This window comes from Melanotaenia boesemani, chromosome 19 (genome assembly GCF_017639745.1).
Source record: "Melanotaenia boesemani isolate fMelBoe1 chromosome 19, fMelBoe1.pri, whole genome shotgun sequence".
Classification (NCBI taxonomy): domain Eukaryota; kingdom Metazoa; phylum Chordata; class Actinopteri; order Atheriniformes; family Melanotaeniidae; genus Melanotaenia; species Melanotaenia boesemani.
Window position 1 is genome coordinate 19,897,980 of NC_055700.1, and position 17,324 is coordinate 19,915,303.

Below are 17,324 nucleotides of genomic sequence, written 5' to 3' on the forward strand. Positions count from 1 at the left end.
TTTTAAATGAGGAATTAAAGACATTTACAGCCCCATAACACTTTTATAACTATTTAATATCAGCAGGGATGTCACAGCTTTGATTAATGCCAATGAATTGAAAATTACTGCCTCAGATATTGACAATTATGGCTTATTTTAAACACCTACTGAAATCTACACCCACTGAAACTGTAAAGCACCTCTTGGATGCGCATCTGTTATTCAAAATGCTGTTATAGAGCTAAAGGGAATTTAGAAAAAAATGATTATGCCGTGATTTCTAGTCATAAAAATTGTGATTAAGTTTAGTTTTATGTACATTTAAAGATATGTTAGTCTAGGATTTTTCTGGTGTTAGTTAAAATCTCTTGTTAACACAGTCGTTACTATTCTTAAAGCATTACTACATAAGTTTCCAACTTAAAATTCTGTTTCTGACTCGTTTTGATGGCACATTGGCATTCATTATGCATATTCCTGTGGCTGTCATTGCCCTGCAGCATTCCAGAGCTGAGAAAACCACACTTCACAACTTTGTGTTCAACCCCAGAACATCACATGACAGTTACATTTTGCTTTCTTGCACCACATCACACACTACTAACACACTGATCTTTTTAGATCTGCACCATGGTTGATTGAGCAAAAAAAAAAGACTTTTTAGAACGGAAAGAATATAAGAAACTGACAGAGTAAGAGAAAAGCTAAGAGTCAATGTAGGGCTGACTTCTACTGGCTGGAGAGAGCTCAGAGAAGAGATGGGATGCAGTGAAGTAAAAGACTGAATGTTTTTTTTAATACACTTGGACCCAAAATGGCAATTTTTTTTTTTTTTTGTGTTCTCCCAAAAGAGCAAGTGGAAACTTTTATTACAGGGCAATTCTTGGATTTTTTCCCTGTGAGCCATTAAACATCAAACCAAGTGAGAACACCTTGACAGGGAATTACTACACAACTGTTTGATTTAACATAGAAAATCTGCACAGAATACAGCAAGTTCAGTTTATTATTGGACGTGTGTGAAAACATCCCTTTTAGTCCATGTGTTGTTTGTACAGTGAAGTCATGCCAAGGAAGTATGTGTTTTCACATACTTGGATTGGGCATTTGATCATCAGCCCAAACACAAACTAATAGTAGAACAGCTCCCACAAATAACATATCTACAAATTGTTTACCATTGAATTATGTTTTCATCATATTTTTAGTATACTTGTGGCTGATTATAATGTTGCATTTAGTGATTTTCTTTAACAGTCAGTTGTCCTTTATTAACTTTTCCATCTCACTGTGTTATAAGTCTTCATGTTGTGACAGAAAAGGAGAAAGTTTTGGTTGCTTGACAATGAATGGCCCCTAAGTTAACATCAGCTTTCCAAATTCACTGTTTTTGTGAGTGAGAAAAAATAACTGTTCTCCATAAAAGACATGCTACAGCTTGTAGATGTAAGTGGTTTTTCATTAATAGTAGTCCTCATGATAAAGAGTTACTGTTGCAGATAAATCTTGGGTTCATGATCTGTTATGGAGAGCTGACACTTGATGTTTCTGTGTTGTTGCAGAGTGAGCTGCTGTGAACCCTGAGAGCACAAAACTCCTGACAGGCGACAAGATGGCGTCCAACAACACCTTGCGCAGCTATTCCATCATCCCATGTTTTATCTTTGTGGAGGTGAGGAGCTCTGTGTGTAAGCATCATTTGTGTAAGATTGTTTTGTACCAGTTCAAAGTTTGGAAACTTGCTCGTGAAAAAGGAATGAAGTTTAAAGTGACTTCACATCAACCCATGAGGACTTCCTGTCGCTGTGGCAGTGAAATGAAGCTCCCAGTGGGTTCAGATGACTCACTTTTATGGGGTTAGGCTTTCAGTGTTGAGGATGAAGGTAAGTCGCTGGGGAATGTTTAATATCAGTTTAAAGTCCCCACAGGAATACAGACTGAAATGTGTGTTTGAGATCATTTAACTATCAGCAAATGACCTCCTCTGGTAAATTATACACAGCTAACCAGAACAGAACGTGTTGCAGTGTGTCTGTAAGCTCAGCAGCTTCTTCATATTTAATTAAGGTTTCAGCTGAAATTTCTTAATCAGAGAGATGTCTCAGGACAGTTTGCATTCTTCTCCACACACACACACACACACACACACACACACACGCACGCACATCCTTGAATGAGGAAACACTTTTGATTGGAATTAAACTGATTTGTTTCTTCATTTGTTTAAAAAAACCAAAACAAAACAAGACATGCTTTCTTCCTGGCTGACATTTGTGACGTGAGCCACCCACATCCTCTAGCCTTCCTCTTGTGTTAGTTTTCTGTGCTTTCATGTTAATGGGTCAGTTTCGACCCGTGTCTTAATGTGTCTTTTTGGTGTGGGCTTCAGTTTTTGGTCAGTATGCCCCTCAGTTTCAATAAAAAAAGATGGTAAAATAAACCTGGCTATTACTGAGGGGTACTAGAACACGTTTCTTAAATAAGTTTGTTCAATTTATTTTTTCTTTTTGATATTATTAACTATAAAACATAGATGGTGTTACAGGTCAGTTTTGACCCATATACATATACTTTAAGAAAAATGCAAAAAAGTGTTTTTCTTTTTTTTTCAGCACTTTTTTTTTTCAGTTTCTTAAAGCCAGGATGTCTCATTTTACTGACATTGGCATAAATAGCTTGAAACATGTCTTGATATCGCTGACTATTGTCACAACATACTTGTGATTCCAGGGGTCATTTTGATGACAGTTGACCTGCATCATGAGGTACTGACCTCCAACAGATTTTACCATCTTTGGATTTCAGTCTTTCAGGGGTAGCAACTTCTCTAACAGTAACTTCCTTATCAGATGTGTCTTCTGGATGAAACTCCACATTGTCTTCCTCCTCAGAAAGCCACTCATCAGTATCACTTTTTTGCTTATTTTCAGCTAAAATTTTATCCAGAACTTGGCCAATTGAAAATGTTTTTCTAATTTTTGCATACTACAAATTAGAGACATGCACTCTGCAAGTCACCCACGCTGGACATGCTTTGTTTGTTTTGTTTTTATTCAGGTTTACAGGAAACCAAGGCAAAAAGATTATCTTCTAAAGCTCAAATAAGTGGCAGAGGAGCAGGCTGTCAATGTGTTGAAAGACAGTGCTCTCATGATTTCAGTTTTGGCTCTAATTATTACTAACTGAGTCAAAATTGACCCTAACAACACAAATGTTATAATGTCAACAAGAAGGTTTTATTATTTAGAGAAAAAGAAAAAAAAAACAAACTTTATTTTATTTAAATACACATTCTTGACAAAGTCAAAAAGCCTTGGTGCAATAGACATATTTATGTGGTTCTTTTACTAATTTAAAACCTAAAAACAGGTTGATGCCAACCCTAACCCAAGAGGAGGGATAAACATTGCCAGTAAACAAAGTTTAGACCACCTGTTCATTTACAGCTTTCAGGTGTCCTTGCTGAAGCTGAATAAGAAGAATTGGGAAGGAGTTATTTAATAATGACTGTGTTTTTATTGCATAACAATATTTGCCCCAAAAAGCAACTTTTTTTTTAATTTCATTGTAATTTAGCAGACATCTGAATCAAATAATAGACACAGGCAATGATATTGTAAACTTAGTTATGTCTGGAAAAAGGCATTTATTTGCATTTCAATTCCAATCAGTAGATCCCTGGTTCAAAATGAACAGACCAAAAGTTAAAGTGTCATTTTAAATACTTTAACTCACAGCTCCAGCTGTTTTCTGATTGAGAGTTTACAACATGTTACATGTTACAACATGTTAAATGTTTTCGTCCGCACTCTTCATTAATAGACATATTAATGTCTTAATACTGTCCTAATATGTTTCAAACTGATCTGTAACACCATTGGTGTTTCTATAGTTAATAATATAAAAAAAAAAACAAAAAAAAACAAACAAATTTATTTAAAAAATGTGTTCTAAAACCCCTCGATAATAGTCAGGTAACACCAACCTTCTTAATATCTCTTAATATCTGACAGTAAATCAGGGCAGGATAGAATATGAGCTCAACAATCAATCAGACTTCATAATAGCCAGACTGAGGCCACGCTCAGTTAATCAAAGTACATAAACGATATTATGAGAGATACGTTTAGACCCGTGGATCACATTTCATGCAGAACAACACAGATGCTTTCGTTATCCTCTTGCTGCTCAACAAACTCCTGCATCTCAGAGGATCCGCGGTGGAACGGTCAATGACTAACTTGTTAAAGTACTTTGCATACATTTCTTTTTGAGAAAAGCTACTCGTACTCAACCAAACATATCCTGTTTAATTATTTTTTGAAAGGCAAGGCAGGCTTATTTGTATGGCACATTTCATGTTAAAGACAATTCAGGTGCTTTACGTATAACTTTAAAAGCGTTACAGCTGGGTGGTTGTAGAGGGAGAATTTAAAAGTAGATTTAAAACCAACTTTAAAAAGAAATAAAAGAAATTAAATGAATAAAGATAGTTTAAATAGAATAAGATAAAATAAGATAAAGATAAGATAAGATAAAAGAAATTTTTTTTTTAATCAGAACATTTTTTTTCTTTTTCACGCCGTCCAGCATCATGACATGTAGAACAGTGGTCTGTGTGCGTAATTGTGCCGGACAGATTTGCTTTACCAAGGTAGGCATCTCAATTATATTGCTGCCTTTCATCATTATTTCTATTCAAATTTATTTGCCTTGCCATTAAGTGATATATTAATGCTGAACCTGAGAAGAGAAACAAAGGGAAAAAAAGTAGTAAAACAGAAGGGTAAACAGGAGAGGGGTAAAGAGACAAAAGAACAGAAATAAAAGGTGGAACGGAAAATACACTAGGCTGCCGTAACCACAACAGTAATTGCAATAACAATATGAACTATGTCAATGCTAGAAAAAGGAATATATGAAGAAAGTCAATAAGAGAAAGAAAAAAATTGGCACTACTCGACATCTAGCTGTGACATGTAGACATGAAGCAAACAGAAAGCATCATACAGTCTCCATCAAAAAGTGCAACAAACAATCATCAGAAGTACCTGCAGAGAGATGTACAAGCACACAAACAGCAGTAGTAACAAGCCGAAAGCAGATGGAGACAGGAGCAGCTCGGTGTGCATTAACGTGAGAGTGTGTAACCATGAGACAGGGAGGAACCGTGTGCTCACGAATATCAGAGGAAGGCAGGGAAGGGCCCAAGACCCAAGAGTCCAGCAGGCCCACAGAGTACAGAGGAATCTGTGGACTCCCAGGAGAGCCAAAGCAGAAGAACTGCGTATCCATCTAGCCCAGAGCAAAGGAAACCCCTGATTGGAGCTCCCTGGTGCCTCGCAGGCCCAAGAACCAGCCATATCCCCTGGCAAAACCCTGCGCAGGAACCTGACAGGACCAGGCTGTTCCACATGTAAGGAGGATAAAATCCGAACATTGCCTCTTTAGTTTGAACACTGGGAGCAGAAAGCGATGACCTGAGGAACATGGATGTTTCATAACGTACCAGAATATCCTGAATGTATTTTGGTCCTACTGCAAACATCAAGGAAACATCCACAGCGGACAAAAACCTAACATACTGAAAATACTCCATCCATCCATCCATCCATCCATCCATCCATCCATCCATCCATCCATTCATCCATCCATCCATCCATCCATCCATCTTCTGCCGCTTATCCGGAGTCGGGTCGCGGGGGCAGCTGCCTAAGTAGGGAAACCCAGACTGCCCTCTCTCTGGCCACATTCACCAGCTCATTTAGGGGGATCCCAAGTAGTTCCCAGGACTGCCGCGAGATGTAGTCCATCCAGCTTGTCCTGAGTCTTCCCCGGGGCTTCTTTCTGGTGGGATGTGCCCGGAACACCTCACCAGGAAGGCTTCCAAGAGGCATCCTGACCAGATGCCCGAGCCACCTCATCTGGCTCCTTTCGACTCTACTCTGAGCCCCTTCCGGATCACGAGCTTCTTACCCTATCTCTAAGGGAGAGCCCGGCCACCCTGCGGAGAAAACTCATTTCATTCGCGATCTTGTTCTTTCGGTCACTACCCACAGCTCATGACCATAGGTGAGGGTAGGAACATAGATCGACCGGTAAATCGAGAGCTTTGCCTTTTGGCTCAGCTCCTTCTTCACCACGACAGACAGATGCAGAGTCCACATCACTGCAGACGCTGCGCTGATCCGCCTGTTGATCTCCCGCTCCATCCTTCCCTCACTTATGAACAAGACCCCGAGATGCGCGAACTCCTCCACTTGGGGCAGGACCTCTGCTAAAAATACTGTCAATCAAAATGTAAATGTGACTTACTACACTTTGTAAGGATGATCCAGAGTCAGACTTCCAGCTGCAGACGATGGCTCCGGAGGCAGAAGAGGAGGAGGAATGCATGCGGCTGTGGTTGCTGCAGTGGTTTCGTCACTCCTGAAATAATCCAGGCTGTTGGAAGTGGTTCAGCATGACACCGGACACATTTTTTTCTTTATGAACTACTTTCTTCTGTCCATTGTCCAAAGCTATTAATATATCAAAAACTTAATAACTTAAAAGTGTCTCAAGAGGTAAGTTTTATCAATGCCAAAAAAATTATACACAGGAACTGTCTCTAATTATGATAATTAAGTAGCAGTATAAAATATTTGTTAAATAATTATAAATGAAAATGATAAGGCTAGTTCCTGGATGGAGGGGACTGATTTGTGAATGGGCGGGCTTTGCTCAAAGCACTGATCAGTGAACTGATTGGTCCTACACTCCAACAAATAGTAAACAGACTTTAATGTTGAATTTGCATCTATAGGGGCATTTCAAGTGTTTATTAATCTACAATATCTGTCTATCATTTCTATGAAAGCATATTTTATGTTGTTACAGCAGAGTTTTATTAAGATTTTTCATCTCAATCCTAATATTCAAGAGGATAACATTTAAATTTAGTCACATTACAGCACAGAATGGGCTGAATCTTTTTCCAACGAGAGACACTAATAGCCTCCGAGTAGCAAGCTTTCTTCAATGCACATCATGCTGCTTTCACTAAATCCCTTTTCTTCACAGTTTTTCAAAGGCATCGAACCATCTCCCAGTCTGATGCTGTCTGTCCCTGTTTTTTTTATATTTGACATCTCTGTCATATCCTTGTAGCCTCATTCCTCTGCTTCCCCTCCTTTCTCCGCCTAACCTGCTTCCTCCATCCATCCTTTCTTTTTTCCTCTGAGCCACAGGAGCTCTTCCTCCTTTTTTCTATCTGTCCTCCTCTGTATCATCTTATCTCCTTGCTCCTTTTCCTGCTCATTTCTTTCTTAGATGTATTTTTTTACCTTCATCTTTTCCCCCTTCCTCCTCTTACTCACCCTGACTGTCACGAGCAGAGCAAGGCAGGAAGACTCTGCTGTCACATGATGGAAAGAGAGCTCCCTGATTGGGACGTACGGTTCAGTGCCAGAGGCTGTGTGACAGGGAGGATGCTTATTCATGGAGATTTTGTTTATTTAGACGTGCAACTTGTTGCTTTTCTTTCATCTGCTATTCAACATCAACATTAGGATTTGTTTGCCATCACAGTCAATCTTACAGTAATTTTAATTGTAAAATAAGACTGTGAGATAAAAGGATATAAATTTAAGATTAGGATGAGGAAGAGGGGCTTGAAAGCAACAGGATGACTGAGATGAAAAAGGATATTCCCTGGATACGGTTATCTAACAGTACAAAGCAACAGGCATTTATTAATAATAATCATATTAATAAAAAAGAGCCAACTGGACTAAAAAGAAAGAATCTACAATTATTTTACCTAAATAATTAAATAATTAAATGAAGTAAAAAATAAATTAACAATTTAGAAAGAAAACTCACCATTTTACCATGAGTGAAAGTATTAAAATGTTTAATTTTGCTCAGCATCCTCTTTCACTTTGAAATAACTCTTAAGGCTTCCATTTAAATAAATAAATAAATAAAATAGAAATCATTTCTACAGGAACTTATTCTTTTTTATGTTTCTCCTCTGACAGCTACAGCCATGTTTCTGATCATGTGTGTTTACATGCATCACATGTTTGAGTGGAAAAAATCATTTTAACATTCTTACCCATTTAAATTTTCTCCCTAAACAAGTTTTAAATTCTTTTAAAAACTCATGTCATGTATTTGTATCACATACAGACCAGCTCTTGCTGCAGCCACTGTTTATTCGTTACAAAACGGCTAATATAATGTTTTTTTTTTAAATAAACTTTATTAAGTAAAACAAGAGGATAACAAAAGTATCTGCACTGCAAAACAAGCCGTTACATAAAACTGTGGGATTCTGTTACCTTGACATATGGCTAATTTAACAGGCATGTGCAATAAGGATTTCTATCATAATTTCAGAATATGTGTTTTAAAGCAAAGCAATCAGAACAGTCGGCATCACCTATGAATCCAGACGAGTGTAATCAGATCAGATTCTTCCAATTAGTAGGTTTCCATATAGCTTTTTTAATCCAATCAAGCTTTTAACCTAAATGCTTATTTCCATGTAAACATGGCTATTAGAGGTTTAGGTCATCCCTGAGGAGAATCCTTTTAGTATATATTTTTTTTTATATATTTTTTGTTTTGGAAGTCTTCACCATTTTCAGATTTGGAATCAGGTGTGAAAACACCTTGAGACCAAAGCATTTAATTTGTTTCATGTATTTTTCATCTTTTAGTGGAAAAATTTCCTCCTGTTATGCATATGTTAGTGGCTCGATGTCTGATGGAGGAATATTTAATGAACAGATTGCTTTTTGAAAAACATCAGTCATTTTGACCTCCTTTTATAAACGCTGATTGAAATACTCAAAAAGAATAAGACAATGGGTGTGGTATATGAAAGAAAATGTTTACCCTTTTTTAAGGCTCAGTTTCAGAAGGTGAGGTTTGTTAATGTGTATGTCAGGAGAAAAAGTCAGAGTAGCTGAATTCAATGTCACTTCAAGACAAGTTTGACAACATAGGTGTAATATCCCGGTTTATAGCTTGGCAGGCGAGGGTTAGATGTCTATTTCTGTCAGTCTTTTTTCTCCAGTCTACTAACACAAGATGACAGTGAATTGAAAATCTAGGGCTCTGTGTTGGGTTTATATAACATCTTCCTGGTTGTTTTCGCTTTGCGAAGGAGGGGGTGAGTGATGGCTCTGACGATACAAAAGATATGAAAGTCAAAGGAAATAAAAGAGAAGAAAAAAATGCAAATTTAGGTGATAAAGTTTTGTTATTGTTGCTTTGTAGTGAGGTTAAGTTTAAATTGACTGTGTATTGATTAATTACATATAAATAATGAAGTAGAATGGAATTAAAACAGTAAATTTATGGGCTGTAAAACAAACAGTGAGCTTGAAGAAAAGAGATAATTCTCTGCGAGTACCTGTGCTTTCACCTGTAGTTGTCAGAATAATATACAAATAAGTTTGCAGCCAGCACTGCAGCAACCATTGAGTACTGACTGAACGAAAGAGAGTAGAAAAAGAAATGATGAAAATCAGCTTCCTTTTTGTGGTCTGTGTTCACCCTTAGAGATAGGGCGAGGGGTTTGCTCACCAGGTAAGGCTCAAAGTAGAGTTGCCACTCCTCCACAGTAAATAGAGTCCTACTGAGAAGGTTTGGGCATCTGGTTGGAAGGCATCCTGCAGGGGAGGGGTTTCTAATGTATTCCAATGGGAGGAGGTTGCAAAGCAGACCCAGGACATGTGTCAGTATCCTTTTTACACAAATGATATGACTTGCTTTGCAGTTTAAATGAAATTTTATGGATCAAACACCTATTTTAAACAAACAAAGCAATTTAATCCCCCTAGTCTAGTAGTCATGTCATTGGCTTGGCCCACTAAATAGTTTTGATGGCATGTAGTAGCTCAAATCCTTTAAATACTTTCTATGCTGGCTTTAACTTGGATTTCATCCTTGTCAGTGTATGCTACACCAGAAATGCTCTACCACGCTGGTGTGAAAAAGGTGAATTGTGCTCTCCGGTGTCTAAGAATAATGGCATTCTGCAGTAACTGTACAATCATTTTACGACAGGCAGCCTTGTCAGTCTGCCCTTCACACAGCTAATGCAGCGTGACGGTGGCTGAGCAGTGAATATAATGGAACCACAAGTTATGCTTTATGCTGAGAAAAGAACATTTGCCCAGGTGTATGAACTCTCACAGAAAATCCACTTCATGAAAAACTCCCAGAAACAGGCAGCATCCATCAGGGATTATAATTCGCCGCTAGTTTCTTTACAATAGACTTGGCACGCTTCAGCTTCTTAATCAAAAGGTAATTACAGGGCTGACTCACAACCAAACAAGCTCTACGACAGACTACTGACAAGAAGAGGAAGGAGTCAGATCAAACTGAAAAAGCTGCAATTGTTTCTGTCGATTGCCTGTTTTGTTTATTTGAAACAGCCTGATGACTCTTGCCGTGATAGTGGCTCACTGGTTGTTTATGGCGTTCTATTGTTTACAGTGTACACAGGATGAAGTACACAGAATTTGTACTTTATTGAGATTAAAAGGAAATTAGTGTAAAATTCATCAAATGTACTAAACAGCACATCACCACAGTTATTTTGACTTTACTTTTTAAAATACATTTCCCCATTAATCTGACATCGTTATGTGATCTTACAGGGTATTACGTGGTGTTTCCACATGCAGGGCATTTAGTTATTTCCAGAGGAAACATATGATTAATTTTACAGCTGATTATGTTGCTGGGGCTTGTTTTTGGAACAATAAAAAGAACAACCATGACATGTGTCAGACTTTTGGCTGCTGGCTTTAATATCAAGAAGCATGTGGATTCTGTTATCGTTACCATGGATACGGGCATTATTGATATGGCTAGGGTTTTCTAGTTCCTTGAAGTTGTCAATTTAAATGCATATGATTAGTGTAAAAGTGTTTTGCACAGCATGCAGTCCTTGTAACAAGATAGAGCAAATCAAACAAAAAAAATGCTAACTAGACCAGAGCATGCATGGCAAACTGGTTAAGCAAAGCACACCAAAGACACATGAACACACAAGGAGATACATGTGGACATCTTCATGTGGCCATCTGTTAACAGGACTACATGTGCCAACAATGCTCTCCTTTTCTCTGTCAACACAGTTGTTTACTTGCCCTCACTGCCTGAACCCACACTGGCCATATTGGGCAGTATGGTTCACAAGCATATTCTCTTGCAGATAAAATTACATATTATCTGATACTTTGATTAAAAGTATACAATATTAACTTGTTCTGTCTGTATGTTAATATCTTTCCACGTGACCTTTTCTGCTGCAAATTGTAGTTAGAATTATGTGAAGGTATGTTGTAGCCTAGAAACTACAAAGGGCTGTGCTGCTGCTGTACAGATTGGCTTAAACATTAATACCATTGGCAGCAGGAGTGAACAACGTTGCTCATTGCACTCTAATGCAACATGGATGTTACTGTGAGACTCATCACCCACCGACACACTGTTGGAGATGACAAAGTAAAAAAAAAAAAAAAAAACAGGCTCAGAATTAGCTCAAGGAGCAGAACAAAGAGCCTAAAGGGATGACCCCGCATCCACGTTCCCAGTTTGAACAAGTATCTGCTGGCTGTGCCAGAACAATCCTCGACCAGCATCCTTTCTGACTCAGCATCCCAGTGCCACCCCCAGACTTTCTGTATCTGCACACAAATAAGTCAGATCTCCTCTGGCAAAGAAATGAAGGGAGGCAGTGTTTTAATGTTATGGTTGGTTATTGTCATTATCAAAGCTACCACATATCAGATTCTGCTTTGAAACAATAACTTAACTTGGCTTATATCTTCTGATTTACTAAAAGATCAGTCCCTCCTCTTTTGTTTTACACCTGTGTTTTGGGTATTATGAGCCTTTTGGGTAGCTTTGTAGAAGGCAAAACAGGTATACAGCTAAGAGAACGAGTGAGAAGGAGTGATATTAATAATTAGGATGTACAAGCTGTTTAAAACATTTATTTGACATATTTTCTGAAATACTTGTTCTAAAATGTCAGAAAAAACATCAATAATTAAAGTGGTAAATTGTCTCTTATTGCCTGACAAATTATCAAAGTGACATATTGACACCTGGTGTTGGACATGGGTATTACAAATTAATGGTTTGATTTGTTTCAAGAGCCACATACAATCCCACCAATAACTTATATGGAAATGTTTGCAGGTTAAAAGATTTGGGAGGTTTTAAGTGAACAAAATGAGAGCGAATAAATAATTGGTACTGTTATCTATAAACAAGACAGAGACAATGTATTGTACTGGTGTAAAAGCTAGTTTAGCATAATCACTGATGATGCTATAACTACGCTATAACTAAGGCACCCTTTTCCTTCCTGTTCCTGTTCTATTGTAGCTTTAAGATATAAAAAACTGTCTCGTCTCTTCCGTTTGATGTCACTCCGAACAGGCTTCCTCGAGTGGTGGCAGTAGTAAGGCATTAGTGGGTGAGTGACACAAATGCAGCTGATTTTCAGAAACCTCATTAAAAGCTTTGCTACGCAATGTGATGCATCTTCTATTTCAGCGTGGGTTCATTATCAGTGACGGAAGATGCTATATATAAAAAATATATATTTATATATGTGAAAACTGCCTGCAGCTCAGTCTAGAAAAAACAGCGAAAGGAGGCCAGAGACAAAAGATGATGTTAGTGGGATAAAAGGATGAGGGGGTGAGGGAGGAAGGGAGGTGGTAAGTGATGGTGGTGCCAGTGGTGGTGGTGGTGGTGGGGTGGAAGTACACGATCAGAGTTAGCATGAGATGAAGAAAAGAAGAGCAAGAGGGAGAGAGATGCCATTTTAGAGGGTTTATGTTTTTTTTCTCTTTTTTTTTTTTTACGAAATCATTTCTGCTGCGAGAGAAGCGGAGCGATGTTCAGAAATCAACCACAGAACAACTGTTAAAGAAGTTGACTTTTTGAATTGGGACAGGTCTTCTGTGTAGTGGATGCTCATCTAACAACTCCTCTCTCTTCCTCCATCTGGCATGTTTTTCTTCCAGCTCGTCATCATGTCCGGCACAGTGCTGCTGGCTTACTACATGGAATGTACAGACTTGTTCAGCGTGCATGTGCAGGGCTTCTTCTGTAATGATGCTGAGCTGATGAAGCCGTACCCTGGCGCCGAGGAGTCCAGCTTCATCCCGCCCCTCATCCTCTACTGCGTGGTGGCTGCTGCTCCCACACTTGTAGTAAGTAAAATCCATTTCACGTGCTTTTCACAGCAGTGTGTTGTCTGAGGATTACTTGCATGTGATTATTTTTTTTCATATGTCAAAAGAATTCATCAGATGTAGCGTGCTTGCATTTATTTGGCATCCTTCATCAGAAGCTATTTTTTAATTTTGGGTTGACTTTTCTGCAAATTAGCAAGTACTTAAATAGGTAAATGGAATCAGCATATTTTTAATGCCAACTGATATAAAAACTTGAATAAAGTAAAAGTTTTTTTTTTTTTTATCTGTTAAAAGAGTTTTTTTTTTTTACTTTGGGGAGCATTTAGGTTTAGTTTCTAAGACTGTATAAAAATGAGCTCATTTTTGATAGATGGCATCTAATTTACATATCCAAACATTAAGTTGTAACTTATTTTACAGAAAGTAATTATTTTCATGTAAATGATCAATTGAGGATATTTCTTATGATGATTTTAAACTGTTTATTGTGTATTGTTTTTTCTTAATCAGCAGCCACTTTAAACCTTTCGTGTTTAACGGGTCGACAGACCTCATTTAATTTTAACATATATTTTAGATACACCTTAACAGGATCAGATTCAGTCACAGTATTGTTTACCTCCTACAAAATTACAAATCATACACGTATGCAGATGCAGGAGAATGGTTGTGTACATGTACACAGCTGATCTGAAAGTCTTATGTGGCAGTTACCACATATGACCACCAGGTGTCAGTTTTGCTCCATGCTAGCTAACTTTACCCAGTGCAGCAGATAAATCCCTCTGAGTCAGCCCAGAGTTAAACCCACAGCATGTATTTACATGTCCGCAATCATAAGGAAGATTTGCATTTGTTTGTGTGATGGTGCAATTATTTCTCATTCAAAAAGGGCCACATTTGAAAAAAAGAAATAGCTAAAAAAATATAATTAAAAAAAAAGAAAAAAAAAGAAAAAAAAAGAAAGAAAACCTACAAAAAATTCACAAGTCAATCCCACAGTACAGTATGGCTGACAGCTGATTTTAAGTAGCTGCAGGTTGTGTATGACATTGCAATGCAAATGTTAAAAATGTCGGTTTTCCAACAGCACCGATTTATTGGATTAGCAATCCTATTCAGTTTTGTACACGCTTAAAATTACATCCACTACTCATTTTGCAAAAGAAAGCAATACGGATCATTCAGGGGCAAGGCAAGGCAGTTTATTAGTATAGCACATTTCATGTACAGGACAATTCAAAGTTTTTTACATAAAACAAAAGCATTACATATATTAAGAAATAGTAAAAGGGAGCAACAATAGCAAGAGTCACAATAAAATCATAAATTACATTAAAATGATTAAAAGCAAGATAAATTAAAAGTTAACGTGCAGATTTCATGCATAAGCACATGAGAAAAGAAATGTTTTTAACCTGGATTTAAAAATGTCTACATTTGGTGAAAGTTTATTCTCCACTGGCAGTTTGTTCCACTTGTTTGCAGCAGAACAGCTAAATGCTGCTTCTCCATGTTTAGTCTGGACTCTGGTTTGGACTAGTTGACCAGAGTCTTTGGATCTAAGAGCTCTGCTAGGTTTATATTCTCTGAACATATCACAGATGTATTCTGGGCCTAAACCGTTCTGGGATTTGTAAACAATCAGAAGGGTTTTAAAATCTATTCTGTGACTGACTGGAAGCCAGTGTAAAGATTTCAAAACTGGTTGATGTGTTCAGATCTCTTGGTTAAAGTTCTGGTTAAAACTCTAGCAGCAGTGTTTTGAATGAGCTGCAGATGTTTAATGCTTTTTTCAGGAAGTCCTATTAATGGACAGGGTATAGGGATCATACAAACGTATTATTCTTATAAACAAGACTCATAAAATTCAGAGACATTGTGGAATTTCAGACAACACAAATCCCATTTAAAGCTAAAACTAATCTGCTACCAGAAAACATAAATAAAATTATTCACTGGAAGGGAAGGGGGTTATAAGTTAAGGGGTGAATGTAATTTTAGAACACCTCAGATGCACACAAGGAAAACTTTTGTATTTCACTTTGTGGGGTTAAATTCAGGAAATGTCCAAATATAAACCAGTTTATAAAAAAAGTATTAAGCAATTATTTTTACAAGGTAGAGAAATGAAGAGAGTGTTTGGTTATCACTGGGTGTTTACTGTTTATTTATTGATTTATTTATTTTTGTTATTAATGTACTTTGTTGTTATCTTCATTCATGTGTGTTAGTTATAACAATTTTAAGAATAATAATGCTATTATTATTATTATTATTATTATTATTATTGTTATTATATCGATAGGAAGCTAAGTGTTTAAACTTAATTGATTTATTAGGAAGGGGATGGGATAATATAAGTTTTTGCTTTCTTCTACTCCTTTTCAGATCTGTAAATAGAATATGTAGTTTCAGTTGTGGTTGCTTTTTTCTATTTTTTTAATATATATTTTTATTATTATTTGTCTGTCAATTAATGTATGATTATTACATGCTTGAAATAAATGAACTAACTAACTAACTAACTAACTAACTAACTAATTGTGTTCTGTAAACATTTAAACAGTATAATACATGTTTAATTTTAAATGTGAAATTAGAAACGCAACATATTAGACTGTGTGCTATTTGTTCTTTGTTGTTTAAATCTAATCTTGAATTAAAGGTTAGTAGCTTTTATACCTCCATGTATCTGTGAAGCCTAAACGAGAGGCGATCCCATGAGCGGCTCACCAGATTCATAATAAATCAACACAATCCGGGTCAAACAATGTTTACCATAATGTCATCTTGTATTTTCTTTTTGCCAGTGATTCTTGGCATTATCTGTTTAGTCAGAAGTTGCAATGGCAAAATTATCCCTATTTCCCAATAGTAAGGATTCCTTAAAAAAAATTCCTGGATCCAGGCGGTGATCCGGGTCACCCCCAAAATATAATCACTTGCTCATTTATTCCATTTCTGAAAGTTGATCAAAATCCATCCATAAATTTTTGAGTTATGTTGCTATCAAACAGACAGAGAAACTAATGCCGCCGAGAACATAAAAAAAATAACAGAAGCAGAAGAACGAATGCAGAATAAGATTTTCTATAATCTAACAAATGAAGAGGAAAACTCAGATTGGGGAGAAATGATCAGCGTCTGTTACTACAATAGGACCAAGTTAGGAGTAGACATCCTTGACAGTTTTCATCTCAGGCTGCAGAGAGAACACGGCCTGTTGTAGTGTTTTATAACGTTCTGGACATGGCTGCACTGAATGTGTGGGTCCTGTACCGGAGCTACATCCATGCCAGAATGACCCGACCTGCGTTTTATATTGAGCCTGGGACATTGAAAAGATAAGGTTGGAACATTGGGCACCATGCTCACAAATGGAGTTATTAAAATAGCCTTATTTTAATAGTATTATTCAAATATTAATACAACCTCTAGTTATTAATCTTTTAAGTTATTAATTTGAAAATGGAATAAACTATTTGAACTCCAACGTGAATGGAAGAACTGACAGCAGTGAACTGGCCCTATTTTCTTTCTAAACAGACATACTCTTTATTGAGCTCCATTAGTTTCAAGAGGCACTTAATCACGAATGTGGTTGTTAAAGCTGTCTGATTCCTAGACACACTGTTCACTTCTCGGACGTTTGATTTGTTTATGTTCAGGTATTTAATAAGTAGGCTATGTTAATCTTTCATAAGACCAGAATTTTTGTCAGTTCTACTACCTGTAGAAATGTGCTGAGTTAGCAAACTGCACTGCTACACCTATAGTAGTGTCATATGAAAAAAATAATAAACTGGGGTTTTTACAGCTGGTGAAAGTACATATGTGTGCAGTTTTTTCTATACTGACTTTCACCGCAACAAAATAAAGATACTTGTTTTTAATAGCTAACTTTTTTTAGCTATTATCTGAAAAGTTTAATGGCAGGTATTATGTAGTAGCCTATCACAAAGATGCATCATAAGTTTCCATTTCTTTACCTCGATTTACATAAAAAAAAATCCAAAACTCACAATTTGACAGGCAGAAAATTATAACTTGGATTATTCCTAAAGAATTATTAGGTGAGAACTTTTTTTTTTCAGCATAGTGTGAAAGTATGTTTTGAAT

The 17,324-nt window shown here is 36.9% G+C and overlaps 1 protein-coding gene across 3 annotated transcripts in view; it reads left to right on the forward strand.

Annotated features, from left to right (window-relative positions):
• The window catches only part of plppr1 (phospholipid phosphatase related 1), a 55,005-nt gene that overhangs the window by 21,025 nt on the left and 16,656 nt on the right, over positions 1-17,324 (forward strand). For all 3 annotated transcript variants that reach the window (XM_041970766.1, XM_041970768.1, XM_041970767.1), the window contains 2 exons: positions 1,545-1,654; positions 13,029-13,217. In XM_041970766.1, the coding sequence (XP_041826700.1) occupies positions 1,595-1,654; positions 13,029-13,217 (249 nt within the window). In that variant the 5' untranslated portion in view covers positions 1,545-1,594. The remainder of the gene's footprint in view (positions 1-1,544; positions 1,655-13,028; positions 13,218-17,324) is intronic.